Source organism: Podarcis raffonei, chromosome 14 (assembly GCF_027172205.1).
Source record: "Podarcis raffonei isolate rPodRaf1 chromosome 14, rPodRaf1.pri, whole genome shotgun sequence".
Lineage (NCBI taxonomy): Eukaryota > Metazoa > Chordata > Lepidosauria > Squamata > Lacertidae > Podarcis > Podarcis raffonei.
Window position 1 is genome coordinate 40,779,950 of NC_070615.1, and position 16,913 is coordinate 40,796,862.

The 16,913-nt window shown below is 45.8% G+C and overlaps 1 protein-coding gene across 1 annotated transcript in view; it reads left to right on the top strand.

The window, feature by feature from the left end:
• ADAP1 (ArfGAP with dual PH domains 1) overlaps positions 1–16,913 on the top strand; it is a 71,899-nt gene that overhangs the window by 32,248 nt on the left and 22,738 nt on the right. Inside the window, exon 5 of the mRNA XM_053364671.1 lies at positions 14,729–14,841. Coding sequence (XP_053220646.1) covers positions 14,729–14,841 — 113 coding nt within the window. The remainder of the gene's footprint in view (positions 1–14,728; positions 14,842–16,913) is intronic.

Sequence of the window (16,913 nt, forward strand, 5' to 3'; positions counted from 1 at the left end):
GCTGAAGATTCCAGGCACCCCACACACTTATTGCCTTGCTATGGGCACAAAACATGCAAAAGAACCCGCTGTATTTGCTGCAGTTTCAGTCTTCCTTTTTAATCATTTTTATTAGTTTTTGCATATATTTTCCAAACAAAACTTCACATCACATCATCCTCATTTTGGTTATTATAGCCTGAGACTTCCATCAATCCTGTCTAGTGATTTTCAAATTTGTTATCTGATCTTGCATTTTATTGTTATAATTAATGCTTTTAAACTTCGTTTCCTAATTATTTCCTTCCTAAATCATTTTACAATAATTTATATAGTCCTCCTTACAAAACTACCTGTAAACCTACAAGCGATGTTACATTAATGCAATTGCCTTTCAAATAAATCATATATTTATTCCAATCCTTAAGGAAGTCCTGGTCTTTCTGGTTCTGAATTCTCCCAGTCAACTTTGCCAGTTCTGCATACTCCATCAGTTTTATTTGCCACTCCCCCTTTGTTGGTAATTCTTCCTGTTCCCATCATTGGGCTAATAGTACTCTCGCTGCTGTAGTTGCGTATAAAAACAAGTTTTTATCCTGTCTATTAATTTCTGTACCTACAATGCCAAGTAAAAATGTTTCTGGTTTTTTCCACAAATGTATATTTCAACATTTTCTTCATCTCATTATATATCATTTCCCAGAAGCATTTTACTTTCTTACGAGCCCACCACATATGGTAAAAGGTACCTTCTTTTTCTTTACATTTCCAACATTTATTGCTTACTTTATACATTTTGGCTAACTTTACTGGTGTTATGTACCATCTGTACATCATTTTCATAATGTTTTCTTTCAAAGCATTACATGCTGTAAAGTTTATATCTTCTTTCCATAGCTTTTCCCAATCTTCTAATTGTATGTTGTAACCAAAGTCTTTAGCCCGACGTATCATTGCTGACTTAACCTCTTCATCTTTCACATGCCATTCCAATACATGCAGTTTCAGTCTTCCATCCCGCTGACAAACGGAACAGTAATACTATTGTTAACAAAGTGGTGGGCGCAGGACTGGAAATGGCACAGCTGGGTACATGGTGGCTGGTGGCATTCAGGGTCTCGGGGGTTGTGTTGGGAAACACACAACATCTTTCACGGCGTGCGGCCCAACAAGAACTTTGGCATTTACGGTTTCCCATTGTGTCCGTATGATCTAGCGCACAGACCCTTGTTTCATTCCTTGGCTGTGCAAAGCTGGGCCAGGCCTCGGCGGTTCTGTCCGCCCTTTGTTCTAAAGGACAACAACAACAAACAAGAAGGGAGCTTGTGGGAATATTAAGCAGCTAGCGTAGGATGAGGGAGCATTTTTATTGCCGCTGGAGCCCTTGCCCCGAGTCGTGTCTGCTTTCAGAAAAGCAAACCCCCGACGTGTTGCGCCAAAACCCCTCTGTTCCCGCTAATGCTGAACTCAGCTGCTAACGTGCCGACAGGATTGGAACTGTACCAGGGCCAGTGGGAAGCGAGAGGAAGGGGTCAGCTTTCTCAGGTGGATCTTGAGACAGGCAGAAGTTTAGGAAAGAGAAACGCCCAATTGGGCATCACCCAGCCAGCCTAATAAGGGCAGAGCATGCACAGATGTCTTCAGGAGCCTCCGAATGTTGAGTTTCAGTTGGGAAAGCAAAATGGGGAAGGGGAGAGAGGATCTGTGTGCTTGATCCTGTAGCAATTCATAAAATCCTGGCTGGTTGAAGCCATGTACAGGAGCAAATTAGCCTCTCCCAGGCCATGACATTAAGAATAGCAGAAGCAGCCGAGAAGGGAGAAGAGGAGTTCAGGGATTTTTTTTAAAAAAAACCCCAATATTTTAAAAATAAGTATATAAGTTGTCTGTCTTTGATCCTTTTACATGGTATTTCAATGTGTTGCGGTACTTCATGTATTGTGATTTGCCCTTATTTTTATTGATCATAGCTTAGTAATTATTTATTGTAATTGTTAATAGGGAATTTGTTTCATTATTACTTGCTGGTGTTTTATGAGTTAATTTTATTGTGTACTATTATATTCTAATAGATTATTGAATATTGTTGTTGTTTAGTCACTTAGTCGTGTTCTGACTCTTCGTGACCCCATGGAAGAGTCGGACACGAGTAAACAACTAAAAAACAACAATAATATTCAATAATCTATTGAATATTACTTTATTTAATATAAGTCATTCATTTTAAAATTATGTTTTATTATGATTTTTTGTATTGGATCAGGTTATTATAAGGTGTGTGTTGTTTGTTGTATATTTTGTTGCTGCAACCTGCCCTGTCTATAGTAATATAGAAAGGCGGTATACAAATTAAAAGTGAAAATAAATTGAAAAATTCCTGCCAATGTGGTGCCCTCTCAATGTACTCCCATTGCCCCCCGTCATTGGTCATTCTGGGTGGGGGCTGATGGGAGTTGTAGTCCAAAATGTCTGACAGGCATTGGCTCGCCCTGTGCTAGGGTGCAAGGATGTAGTGCAGCATTTTGGTGAAAGTCACACATTAGGCAGATCCGTAATGTGTATTTAGAGCACAGGACCTCCTTCAAAGAAAACTAGGAACTGTAGTTTCACCCTCACAGAGCTACAATTCCCAGCCTCCTTAAACAAACTGCAGTTCCGGGGATTCTTTGTGGGGGGGGGGCGAGTCATGTGTTTTAAATGCGCATTGAACGGTGTAAACCATGGGTAGGCAAACTAAGGCCTGGGGCCGGATCCAGCCCAATCGCCTTCTCAGTCCAGCCCTTGGACGGTCCAGGAATCAGCATGTTTTTACATGAGTAGAATGTGTCCTTTTATTTAAAATGCATCTCTGGGTTATTTGTGGGGCATAGGAATTCGTTCTATTTTTTCCCCTTTCCAAAATATAGTACGGCCCCCAACAAGGTCTGAGGAACAGTGGACCCGCCCCCTGCTGAAAAAGTTTCCTGACCCCTGGTGTAAACCCAGCAGTTGCTTGGTGTGTGTTTCTGAATGTCAGCATTCACACATTAGAGCGGTCGCTGTTGTTTCCCGCATTGTACAAAAGGGTACAATTTAAGGTGTGTGTGTGTGTGTGCATCTGCACCTGTCTTTTCTTTCAAAGGGCACATTTCTATATTGCACCTTTCAGAAAAGAGCAAAATCCAAAGGATAACTATATTCCGATCTGCACAACAGGCCAGAAATTTTGCACTCAGTCAGTTTGCATTGGAAATTGCAAATTCCTCCATCATCTCTGCTCACTGTGCATCTTTTGTGGATGAGGAGAAACATTGCTGTTCCGGCTGACATTTTTGTCAGGCTGCCTGCAATGCATCTTGTTCCAGCACTGTACAGTGGTGTGGTTTTTGAAAAAATTTATAGGTGTATATGTATGCTGGTCTATGACCGCAATAAAGATTTGGAGGTGTATATCTTTATGACATAATCTGCGATGTGTCCCATTTGGATGGGAAAAGCTGGGTAGAAATGGAAGCAATAAATAAAACTTATATACGCACCAGGGGATGAAATCGCTGACGGAAATAAAATGTATACATGGGCAGCAGTCGTGCATGGACTATATCCTTCAGCATTTGGTTTAAATATCTTTAGTTCCTTCCTCTATATCATTTTTCTTGTTTAATGTTAAGTTTTATGGGGGGACGTGGAGCTGAAAAGATCAGCGCAGTCGGGATTGGCACCCAGGGCCGAAATTACCCTTCTGGGCAATGCAGAAGTAAAATTGCATCGCTGGTGAGGGGAGGGTGCCTCTTTCCCAGGCAGCAGGGGAGCTTGCCACAAAGCGGACTCACGGCTCCTCGATCAATTACATCATCCTGTCTTGCAGGGAGAATGAGTCATCCAGAGAGGCTGCTGAGTTTCTCGTCCCCGGGCACCAGGGAGCTGGCTCTAATGCCCAGCGCACGCTTCCCAGGGGGAGGCCTGGTGCCTGGAGGCGTTTGTTATTTTGCCGTCAAAGAGCAGTGCGTGTGTCAGTGCAGAACACACTTCCTCAGATAATAGCTGCAGCCTCCGTCTGTGGCTCAGGTTAGCAACTCACGTAAATATGGTGCAGTGGAAGGGATCAGAGGAGCCACTGCCATCTTCAACCTGGTGCCCTCCAGATGTTTCCTCCCCCCTTTTTTATTATTACAGCTCGCATCCTCCCTGGCCATTGGACATTGTGGCTGGGGCTGATGGGAGTCTGAGTTAGAGGCAGGCAAATCTGCCAGTTTGGGTTTCTCATGTTTTTCTAAACATAAGTTCAGTTCTCCACATCAGTTTGCAATTTAAAACACACACCCACACACCACACACCCACACCCACTCACCACACAAGTCCTCATGAAAATTCACCAGCATTTTAATGTGATTTTCCCCAAATATACACATTTTTGTGTGCAGTTTTGTTTTGCCTACTATACACATTTTTGCACAGAGCTTTCCTCGCACGTTAATGTCACTTATTATATGCACTCCTATGCACACTTTACATCTTTATTCACATTACCTGGCTGGAGAATTAATTTTGAAGGGAATGCCCATTAGGTAGATTCACCTTTAAATGCAAGCTGGATCTAGGTTCTTCCCCCATCCCTATTGTAGTACAAAACATCAAGAAGGGATCAGATTGGGAAAGGCTGAACCAAACCTTATGTAGCACTTTCACCAACATGGGAAAGACCGTAGCTCAGTGGGGGTGCATCTTCCAGCATGCAGAAGGTCTTGGTTGTGATTGGCAGCATCTCCAGGTACGGTTGGGAGAGACCCCTGCCCCAAATCCTGCTGCCAGTCAGTGTAGAGTAGACTGTACTAAGCTAGATGAATCACTGGTCTGATTCAGTCTAATTTGGTATAAGCCAGTTTCCTTGTTGTTGTTGTTTAGTCATTTAGTCGTGTTCGACTCTTCGTGACCTCATGGACCAGAGCACGCCAGGCACTCCTGTCTTCCGCTGCCTCCCAGAGTTTCATCAAACTCATGTTGGTAGCTTCGAGAACACTATCCAACCATCTCGTCCTCTGTCGTCCCCTTCTCCTTGTGCCCTCCATCTTTCCCAACATCAGGGTCTTTTCCAGGGAGTCTTCTCTTCTCATGATGTGGCCAAAGTATTGGAGTCTCAGCTTCAGGATCTGTCCTTCCAGTGAGCACTCAGGGCTGATTTCCTTCAGAATGGATAGGTTTGATCTTCTTGCAGTCCATGGGACTCTCAAGAGTCTCCTTCAGCACCATAGCCAGTTTCCTAGGTTCCTATATATTCAGAATCATGAAGACTGGACCCTTACTTCCCTTTTAAGGAGAGTGCCATTAAGCTCAGACTAAATAATAATAATAATAATAATAATAATAATAATAATAATAATATTTATACCATGCCCTCCCCAGCCAAGACCAGGCTCAGGGTGGCTAACAACCAATAAGAAAAACAAGTTGATTAAAATACAACATTAAAACATTAAAATGCAGCCTCTTCACAGGAGGAGAAAGGAAAAAAGAAAGGGGGGGAGGGAATCAAATTGATTCTAAGCCAAAGGCCAGGCGGAACAACTGTGTGCTGCATTGAGTCTTAAGTATGTCCAGGTGTCCTGATCCACCGGCTTATGGGAGTGGTTTGGTGCAGGTATCTTCTTCCTCTTCTTTGGTGATCCTTCGTAGCTGAATAAGATTGTCTTCCATAAACACGGTTTTAACAGTGAGTCCGTAAGTGACTGTGGAGGCCAATTCTGGATCCACACGTCCTTCCACAGTGGGGACATAGGTTTCCGGGTGGAAGTTGATCATGGTGAGGGTTTGCCAAGCATGCCTTCCTCTTAGCACATTTCTCCCTTTTGTCCTGAGTTCAAGCTTTTTCAAAGCTCATGACACCTTTGGTAAAGGCTGTTCTCCAAGTGGAGCTCTCGCAGGCCCAGGGTTTCCCAGTTGTCCGATTTTATGCTACATTTTTTAAGATTTGCCTTGAGAAAGTCTTTAAACCTCTTTTGTTGACCACCAGCATTACGAGGATGCAGCGATACCAAACAAGGATGCTTTATTAAAGAAAGGTGTAGACTTACAGCAAAGCAGCCTGCATTTGCAGATGCCAGACGAACACTGTAGCAAGGAGATGGCTTGTCCACGCCCAAGCAAACATGCAGACATTATATATACACAAAGCAGCAAACTTTGTGCAGAACTGCCCGTCAATTCACTTGGCCAGTTGAGGGCATAGGTTGCAAATACCCAAATATTACAGGTAGCTCCCCTTTCTGGACTCACAGTCCAGCATCCCAAGGATAACATCACAAGAAGCCAATTGAATATAAGCACACCTGAGCTCATTGCTGCTACAACAACTGCCAGTTAATTGGAAGGTTATCTCGATTATCAAATGACATCAGCAAAGCTTTTGGAACTGATCATCTTTGGTTCAACACAGCAGGTGGGAATGTCCTGCCTTTCCATGAGCCAGCTGGACCATCCGTAGCCTCCGGCGCACAAACTATTTGGTGGTCTCCTTTTGCAGGTGGGAGAAGAACTTAAGGAAGAGGGAGAAAGCAACCCAGGTGTTTGAGCTGGAGGCGGCTGAAGAGATAAAGTCAAGGGAATTAGGTCACCCTGTAAGGGCAGGCAAGGCTGTATATGTTTCAGCGCTGCAGATGACAAAGCAGAGTTTCAGACAGGGCGCTGCAGAAAGGATTCTGCCAGGGATGCTAATGAGAGACCTGGGGAAAAAATATAGGGCAGAGATCTGTACAGTATTTGCCTTTCCCCACTCCTCTACCCCGCTGCTCACAGACAGTTTTCACCTTGAAATCCTTGGTGCAGCAGATAGCATCTATCCCAGCAATTTCGCCTGCAGAGGAAAACTATTTGCATTATTTAACAAGACTCTGGATGAGGGAGCAAGTCAGCACTTAACATCAGAAGTCATGCTGAGGCCCATTTGGTGCAGCATTCTGTTCTCACAGTGGCCAACCGGATGCTCATGAGGGGGCCCACAAGCAGACCATGAGCGCAACATCACTCTCCCTGCATGTGGTCCTCAGTAACTGGTTGTCAGAGGCTACTGCCGAAACATAGCTCAGTCTAACCTACCTTGCAAGGCTGTTCTGAGTGCAAAACGGGAAGGGAGAGAACAACATATACAGTATTTTTCACTCCATAAGACACACCTGACCATAAGACACACCTAGTTTTTAGAGGGGGAATGCAAGAAAAAAATATTCTTTAAAGGGAGCGCTGAGCAGAGCCTGTATGCATCCCATGCTCTGCTCAGCGCTCCCTTTCATGAGCCGTGTGGAGCGTGTGTGTGGCGCTTGCAGGCTTTTCCCCGAGGAGGGAGAAGGACAGCCCATAACTGACGGGCTGCCCTTCTCACTCCTTGGGGAAAAGCCCCCAAGTGCCGCACACACACTCCGCGCAGCTCTTGGGGGCTTTTCCGGGAGGTGGGGGAAGGGACTGAGGGGCTATCCCAGAAGCCAGAACAGCAAGAGGAAGTGCTGCGCAGCGATCCCTATAGCTGTTCTGGCTTCTGGGATAGCTGCTGCACAGCCTGCATTCGCTCCATAAGACGCACACACATTTCCTCTTACTTTTTAGGAGGGGAAAAGTGCGTCTTATAGAGTGAAAAATACAATACATGGCCTTGAGACCTGTGAAGGGAAACTGGGAAACTAGAGTATCGTAAATGTGGATGACTAGTTGATCAATGAACAAGCCACGGGGCAGAGTGGACTTATGCATGCTCCACTATCATGCACAATGACCCAGAAAGCACCCCTTGCAAATCAGGGGTTGCCTGTTTTGGTTTACAGACGTCCGAGCAACTTAGGTCCAAGGTACCTTAGGGACCACTCAGGCACTGAGATCATCCCCTGAGATGGCAAGGCTCATCAGCAGACACCTTCTGCTACAACCTATAAATGCCGGCTGGAAACTTCTCTATGCTGCCAAGCTTATGCAGGCTGTTAAGATAAAGACTCTCCTCCCTGGAAGAGAGGGGAGTGGTTGTGGGCGGGAGCCCGAGCTCCGCCCCTGGCCGGGGGCCTTAGCCCCCGCCCCTCCTCACCTGGCTGGCGCCCATGCCCACCGGAGGCAGCCAACCAGGTGTCTCCGGGGGGCGTGTTTAGCAGCTTAATGCTGCGGCTCCAGCTCCGCCTCCTCCTCAGTCGTCGTCCCCCTTTGCGGCTCGGGTGGCGGTTAGGCATTGGATTCATGTGTGTCAAGGGCTAGGTGTGGCCATCGCCTATGCTATCTACCATGGGTTATTCCGTTAAAGGAATCTGGCAGTCGTGTATTCTGTCTGATGCCTGCTTGGCGGGAGGCCATGGCACGACCCTCGGTGACATCAGGGGTGAGCCTATAGTTGGATGAGCATCAACAGGCTCCACCTACTGTTGAATAAACCCACCTCCTATAGTCATCCAATGCCTAAGCCAATACCTTTTCACTGCTGTAATCAATAAAGTTGTGGCCTTTTCTTGCCCATTAACCTTATATCACATGTCCTTGTGTGTTTATTTCACATAGCGGGGGTCGGGCCCTCGATCCACAACATCTATTTGCTGCCACCCCCATGTCCCTATTTTCCAGGGACAGTCCCAGATTTGCAGAAGCTGTCACAGTTTCTGATCTGATCCCAGAATGTCATGCTTTTCCTTAAGGCATCCCTATTTTCATTGGAGAAATGTTGGAGGGTATGGAGTCATCTGATCCCCGAGCCATCTGAAGACAGCCCTGCATAGGGAAGTTTTTCAATGTTTAATGTTTTGTTATTTTGTTATATATTTTGGAAGCCACCAAGAGTGGCTGGGACAACCAAGTCAGATGGCTGGGGCATAAATAGTAAAATACTACTACTACTACTACTACTACTACTAATAATAATAATGGAATAAAAGGTAAAGGGACCCCTGACCATTAGGTCCAGTCGCGGACGACTCTGGGGTTGCGGCGCTCATCTCGCTTTATTGGCCAAGGGAGCCGGCGTACAGCTTCCGGGTCATGTGGCCAGCAGGACTAAGCCGCTTCTGGCGAACCAGAGCAGCGCACGGAAGTGCTGTTTACCTTCCCGCCGGAGCGGTACCTATTTATCTACTTGCACTTTGACGTGCTTTCAAACTGCTAGGTTGGCAGGAACAGGGACCGAGCAACGGGAGCTCACCCCGTCGTGGGGATTCGAACCGCTGACCTTCTGATCAGCAAGTCCTAGGCTCTGTGGTTTATCCCATAGCGCCACCCGCGTCCCTAATAATGGAATAGGATGTACCTATTTTCATTGGAGAAATGTTGGAGCGTATGTGTATGTAATGGTCAGCAGATCTCCAATTTTAAATGTTTACGCTGTTTTTATTGCATATGCATATGGTTGTCACAGACCGCTTTGGTTTTGTTTTTAATGAGCAGTGGCGCACCAATATTTCCAGAAATAAAAATAAATAAAATCCAGCAGCACTTGAATGGGGGAGATGCCTGCTTCTTTTTGACAAGAGAGGCCGTGAGCATTTTACCAAGCTTTTGTCTGATAGTTTAGCGAGAAAGACACTTTGGTTGCTGGCTGTATTTCACCGTATTGATTTCCAGCGCCTGGGAAGCAAAAGCTATCAATCCTTCCTTTCAAAATGTTCCTTTGGCTGTGATGAAAAGGGAAACAATTCTATAAGAGATGGAAATTTGTTACAGATCTCTCTTTCCCCCCATCATTTTCTCCTTTAAGCCTTAAAAGGAGAGGTCTTCCACAAGCTATTACTTGTACCAACGGTTTTTTTTTTAATTGTGCAATTGGACACAAAATGTGCAGTTGGAAAGTTGATAATGTGCAGCTTGAAGGAGGATGGCAAGGGGAATTAGACGTGCCAGGCGTTAGCGTTTATTAAGCCCTTAAATGGCAGGCAGTGCCAGAGACAGCAGGTACAGAAATTAGATGAAGGTAGAATGCGCCCAATTTCTACAGTTAAATTACTCAAACCATTTTAAAACACCGTTTTCTTTGTGGCCAGAACCTCCTCCTCTTCACCTTCACCTCCAGGCAGGTAATGTTTTGTCACAGATTGAAAATCTTCTTAAAAGTGTTCCCTGGGTGGTTTTTTAATTTTTGCAGCAGGGGTGGGGGTGGGGCATTCATAAATGAATCATCGCTGTATAGTAGATAAGAACTACCAACTTCTATGGAGAAACTACCCTTGGAAAAGAGTGTGAGCTAGGAGCCCAAAACACTTTGTGTCCATTCAGCTTCATGCTTCCTCTAGTGTTCGGTGTGTGGTGGGGAATTTGCTTTTTCGGAACAAAAACAGAAATGCACCTGATTCGCACCTGGCTCCATACCTATGACATCATCTTGAAAGCTTCCTAGTCTGCTTTCCAACCCTGTCAACATGCTTCTCTCAGCTCCAATTGGATGAGATTTGGGAGCTGAAGTAGCGGGTTGCTTCCTTCTGAGAAGCAGAGTGCAGAAGTTGTTGAAAGCCAAATATAGTGCATGGGTTTTAAAATGATTCGCACACCTTCCCCACCTTCTTTGACCCCTTGTGTAGTTGTGTTGTATATGTGATAAAGGGTGAAGGTATCCTCCTTTGCTTGCCCCTCTGCTAGTTTGAGTTTGTTGGTTAGCTTTTCTATGAGGGTGGTTTCCCATACATTTTGGTCCCATACTCACTCCTTTTTTTGTTACACAAAAGAAAATCCTTAATAAAATTATTATTATTATTATTATTATTATTATTATTATTATTATTATTACAGTCATACCTCATGTTATGTTTGCTTCATGTTACGTTTTTTCAGGTTGTGTCCTGTGGCGACCTGGAAGTACCGGAAAGGGTTACTTCTGGGTTTCGCCGCTCGCGCATGCGCAGACACGCAAAATGATGTCACGCGCATGCGCAGAAGTGGCAAATCACAACCCGTGCGTGTGCAGATGTGCCACTGCGGGTTGCATTCCTTTCATGTTGCGAATGGGCCTCTGGAACAGATCCCATTTGCAACCAGAGGTACCACTGTATTATTATTATTATTATTATTATTATTATTATTATTATTATTATTTTAAGGATCACCCTTCCCATCAAAAGGAGTGGTTTTGATTTGGGACAATACCTCGACAAAGTACACAGCAGCATCTAGCAAATGCATTTTTGCACCTATTACTTGAAGAACTGCGCCACAAAATTGGGAGGAGGGTGAATGTTTGTTTTAAAAAATGTGAACTGAATTGAATGTTTCCTCCGCCCACTAATCCATATTTATGATGCCTTTCTTTGGGAATCTGAGAAGAAAGTGGTTCTTTCTTCTTCTTTTAATGAAATGTCTCCTCCTGAATGACCATTCCCCAGCATTTGAGATCTATCACTCAAGCACTCTGCAGAATGACAGTGTTGGAAGGGAACCCCAAGGCTCATCCAGTCCACCCCCTGGCAATGCAGGAATCACAGCTAATATATGAAGCTAAAACAGGAAGTGACTCCTTCTTCCCCACATGTCAGATTCAAAACAGGTCATATTTTCTTGACTTTTGAGGGGCCCATATTATTATTAGTGGCCTCCTTCTCACTTTACCTGCCAAGCCTCTGTGATTTGAGTGTGGAATACTGCTTAATTCCATGTTGCATCGTACATGATAGATCACAAGGAGGCTGATGAAGTTCTCCCTCGGGAAGGCTGACAGAAAACAGACAGGTACACAAGCGATGCCTGGAGGATATGGTTGATTAAACCATCAGGCTTGCTCAAGAGCTGACAGTCACGCTTCCTGAGCTTTGACAGTTTTGGAGTCTTTTAACAGTTCACTTCCTCGAATAACAAAACAGCAAGCAGTTTTTTCTCCTGGAAGTATTCAGCCGGGTTGCTCAACGAGTCTTTCACTGATGTATGCCATATTTTAAAGAGCCTATTCTGATAAATGTCAGCGTGGTGTGGTGGGTAGAGGGTTGGACTCGGGTTCAAATCCCCACCCATGAAGCTCACTGAGTGACCTTGGGCCAGTCACAGAACCACAGAATCACAGAATTGTGGTGTTGGAAAGGACCACAAGGATCAACCCATTGCTATGCATGAATCTTTTTGCCCAATGTGGGACTCGAACCCACAACTCTGTTATCCCAGGTGCTCACGCCCTCTCAGCCTTACTTACCCCACAAGGTTGTTGTGAGGGTAAAATTGGAGTGGCTGGGAGAACCAAATGAAGAGTGGCACCATCGAAATGTTGCTAAGGGCCTCATCTGCACTATGCATTTAAAGCAGGACTGCTCCACTTTAAGCAGCCATGGTTCCCCCCCCCAAGAATCCTGGGAACTGTAGTTGTGTGTGCATGTGGGTGTGTGAAAGGAGAAGGTGTGTCACTGGCCTAAGATTAAGAGAGCCAGTGTGGTGTAGTGGTTAAGAGCAGTAGACTCATAATCTGGTGAACCGGGTTCGCGTCTCCGCTCCTCCACATGCAGCTGCTGGGTGACCTTGGGCCAGTCACACTTCTCTGAAGTCACTCAGCCCCACTCACCTCACAGAGTGTTTGCTGTGGGGGAGGAAGGGAAAGGAGAATGTTAGCCGCTTTGAGACTCCTTCGGGTAGTGATAAAGCGGGATATCAAATCCAAACATTTCTCTTCTTCTAAGATTTCCCAAGATGCTTCACGGGTGGAGCTGGATTTGAACCTGGGTCTTCCCAGTCTTAGTCCAGCACCCAAACCCAGGGCGGCCCAACTTTTCCTACCAAGTGGGCCGCAAGAGTACATCAACATGGAACCTGCGGGCCGCACACTGCCTTGTTGAATGGGTGTGGGAGGGAGGCCAAAATTTCTCTCTCTCTCTCTCTCTCTCTCTCTCTCACACACACACACACACACACACACACACACATAGTGCTCATGCTGCTTTCCCAAAACCATATAAGTGAGGTGCCAGGCTTTGGGGAGGCAGTGTGAGGCTCTGGCAAAGTCCTAGAGCCCTTCCACCACCTTCCCAAAGCTGGGGAAGTGCTAATTTTCTGAGCTGAGCTTTGCCGTTTTCTGCGAGAAAAACATGGAATGGAGTTGAGAGATGATCTAACCTGGGGAGAAAACAGCAAAGACCTGATGAAGAGAGCACAGCAGAGGTTATATTTTCTGAGAATCCTCCGGAAAAAACAATCCCTCAAAGGACCTGTTGATGGCATTTTACCATTGTACTGTGGAGAGTGTATTAACTTATGGTCTGTGTCTGTGGTTTGGGAGCTGCACAGTCGGGGGAAAAACAATGCTGTCCAGGGCTGTAAAGACTGCAGAGAGAATAATTGGGTGCACTCTTCCCACCTTGGATCAAATCTATGCTTCCAGGAATCATAAGAAAGCTGCAGAGATAGTGCAGGATAGTGCGCACCCAAGAAATGATCTCTTTCAGCTTCTGTCTTCTGGAAGAAGGTACAGGGTTATAAAGACTAGGACTAGCTGCCTGAGAAACAGTTTCTACCCAAATGTGATTTTGGTTTTAAACACAGTGTAAGGAGTCTCTATGGGAGTATATTGTATTTAAAAATGGGGTATCAGAGTTTTTAGGGGGCTAACCAGGTTGGGAAAGCTGAGATAGCAGGCTTGTTGGTTTTTGAATGTCTTGCGTAGATTTTTCAATTTTGTTGTTCTATATGGGACAATGACAATAAAGATTATCGTATCGTATTGTATCGGATCGGATCGGAAGCTGCCTTATACAGAGTCAGTGCATTGGTCCACCTAGATCAGTATTGTCAACACTGGCTGGCAGCAGCTCTCCAGGATTACTGGCAGGGGTCTGGAGAAGCCAGGGATTGGAACTGGGACCTTGTGCAAGCAAAGCAGTTGCTCTTCTGTTGAGCTGCAGCTCTTTCCCAAAGCAAGCTATGGATAGTTCCCACACACACACCACCTGATATTTACAAATGAAATGTGACAAGCTAAACTGTTAACGTATTTATGGAAATGACCAGAATACAATTTGCTTCACGGCTTTGTTGCGGTCATTCCAATTAAAGCCAGTGGAAGGAGCGAAAGCTTCATCCTGGATCCTTCTGCTTTTGCCTTGGCTACCTCTAACTGAAACTGCACAGATTCCTAAGACTCTAGTCCTGTGGTCTAAATCACTGAGCCTCTTGGGCTTGCCAATCAGAAGGTTTGCGGTTCGAATCCCCGCAATGGGGTGAACTCCCGTCGCTCTGTCCTAGCTCCTGCCAACCTAGCAGTTTGAAAGCATGCCAGTGCAAGTAGATAAATAGATACCACTGTGGCGGGAAGGTAAATGGCGTTTCCGTGAGCTCTGGTTTCTGTCATGGTGTTCCGTTGTGCCAGAAGCGACTTAGTCCTGCTGGCCACATGACCCGGAAAGCTGTCTGTGGACAAACGCTGGCTCCCTCTGCCTGAAAGTGAGATGAGCACCACAACCCCATAGTCGCCTTTGACTGGACTTAACCTATGCATACTATCTTAAGTAGATTGCTGCTTCCTCCTAGGGATGCTCCTCTCAGGCTCTCCTTTTCCTTTTCTTAAGTTTGGGTCTCCACATTTGCCCAGCAGCCAAAAGATCAGAGCAGCAAACAAGGATCTGACATCTAGCCGGAGGGAGACTCTGTGGCAACCACCTCAGTGCCAAAAAAGGCTAATAATAATAATAATAATTCATTTATATGTCGCCCATCTGACTGGATCGCCCCAGCCACTCTGGGCTGCTTCCAACAAATTAAAACATCAAACTATTCCCCTTCCCTCTGTTTTTCCTTTCAAAAAGTTGCCCTGGGAAGAATATATTTCTCCGTTGTTGTTCTGTTCCTCCATAGGGTACCGGGAAGGATTTCTCTGGAAGAGGGGCCGTGACAACGGGCAGTTCTTGAGCAGGAAATTTGTGCTTTCAGAACGGGAAGGTGCCCTGAAGTATTACAACAAAAATGACGTAAGAGAACGGCGGTTGGTTCCAAGTGGCTGGTCCTTTTCTCAGTTTTGAATAGCTAGCAGGTCACGTAATGGGGCCACGAGGCTCCCGTTGCTTCTTCTTTTTAAAAAAATCATTTTTATTGGTTTTACAAATACAAAGTATAAATAAGCACAAACTAGTAAAAACGTATCTCGAGACTTCCCCCCCATCCCCTCCATGGGGTCTCAAATTAAACATCTACAACTGCATCTTCATCCGTACTCCAGTTTTTATATCAGACCATATTGCCCATAATAATTTTTACACTACAAGTGAGTCAAAATCCTGCTCTTGTTTCCATCTGCTTACAGTGGTCTCCTGTTACTAATTTTTATTAAAAAAATATTGGATTTTACATGTTTATCACATTATAACATATCAGATCACCAAACTCAACAAGATACATTCCCCTAGCCCCGCCCCCCCCGACTTCCCTCAACTTCCTCTTCTGGTCCTCCCCCCATAATAACTCCCCCTGCTTGCTTTCAAATATCTTCATATAGTATCTCTATATTAATTGCTTACAGTGGTCTCCTAATTAACTTATAATTCCCGCCCCCATCATTTTATAAAGTTTTTATCCTCTTGGTTTCTGAGTTTTCCAGTCTGCTTTGCCATCTTGGCATAGTCCATCAGCTTGGTTTGCCACTCCTCTCTGCTAGGGACGAGACTAGTGATGCTTATTCTCCAACACCTTGCTACCTCATTTTTATCACTTACGTAGCACCATCGGGGGCTGTGCCATTGTGTGGAGCACACCAAGGAAGGTCTCAGCCCCAAGGAACTTTAAATCTAAAATCTGACATGGGGAAGCAGCAGTGAAAGGCAGGGGGGAGGAACCTTCCTTGGACCAAGGGCCAGACCCCCACCTGGTCCACCTTCTGGGGTCCATGTGCTGGTGATGGGAGGGGCGAGAGGAAAAAGTGTGCAGGGGAGGGGAGCTTGTCACTGCAAGAAGAGGAGACACCCATGCCTCTTCACCAGGCTGACTCATCTCTGCCTCTTGGCCCCGCTCCTCTCCTGCTTCTGCCTCTGATTCTGGACTGCTCTCTGCCACAGACTCTCCCAGCTCACTAAGCCCTGTCATGCCTTCTGACACCTCCTCCCCCCCGCCAGCCTGCTCCCTCTGAGCAATCATCATTGTCCCACCACCACCACTGCCCGGGCTCTGAGTCTTCTTCCCTGGGGGTTCCCCAGCTGGTTGCTCCCACCACTCCTCTATGCCCAACCAGTCTGTGACGCTTGTGGACTTCCTGGAAAAGCAGGGACAGATCCACAGCATGCACTGAAACACATCCAGCACACATTTGAAACACACCAGTCCCCTCCAGGAATCCTGGAAACTGTAGCTTGCTGAGAATTGTATCTCTGTGAAGGTGAAACTACAGTTCCCATGATGCTGGACTAGGTATGCCTTTGGTCTAATCCAGCAGGGTCTCCTACCTGGGCTTGGTCATGGGTGTAGTTGCACAGGCTGGGTGAATCAAGTCTTGTTTCTGGCCCTTCTGACTTCCACATGGGTTCGCCCACAAGTTTGCTCAGAATCTGGAGTCATCATCACTACCAAGAATCAGAACGCAACTTCTCCAAAAAGCCTGTCCTTAAGAAAGCCACATGTTGGCCATGCCCTGGAAAATGGAGGTGTGGTTGCACCAGGGTTCCATAGAAGTTATGTTGCAAGCTGTCCTCTTTTTCCAGGAAGCCAGTTTTAGATACGACCACCTTTACCGCCCCTTTCTCCAGGGCATTTCCAAGCTGCACTATTGCACCCACCTACTTAGGAGTAAGCCCCATTGAAATCAGTGCTGTTTGCTTTCAAGTAGACATGATTTGGATTACTCTGTCAAAGGGGATTTCCCAGTGAGTGGGCTAAGATGTTGCTGCTCTTTCTTTCATATGGGTCTGAAGCTGTCTTGACCCTTGGGGAAGTGAGAGTCCACAGCACTCCATCATGAACCACTGCTATCTAACTGGGTGTGGAAGATGGGTGGATTCCCCCTCCCCCCCGGCTATTTCAAAAGACTGGTCATGCTGTTGATCTCATCCACCAT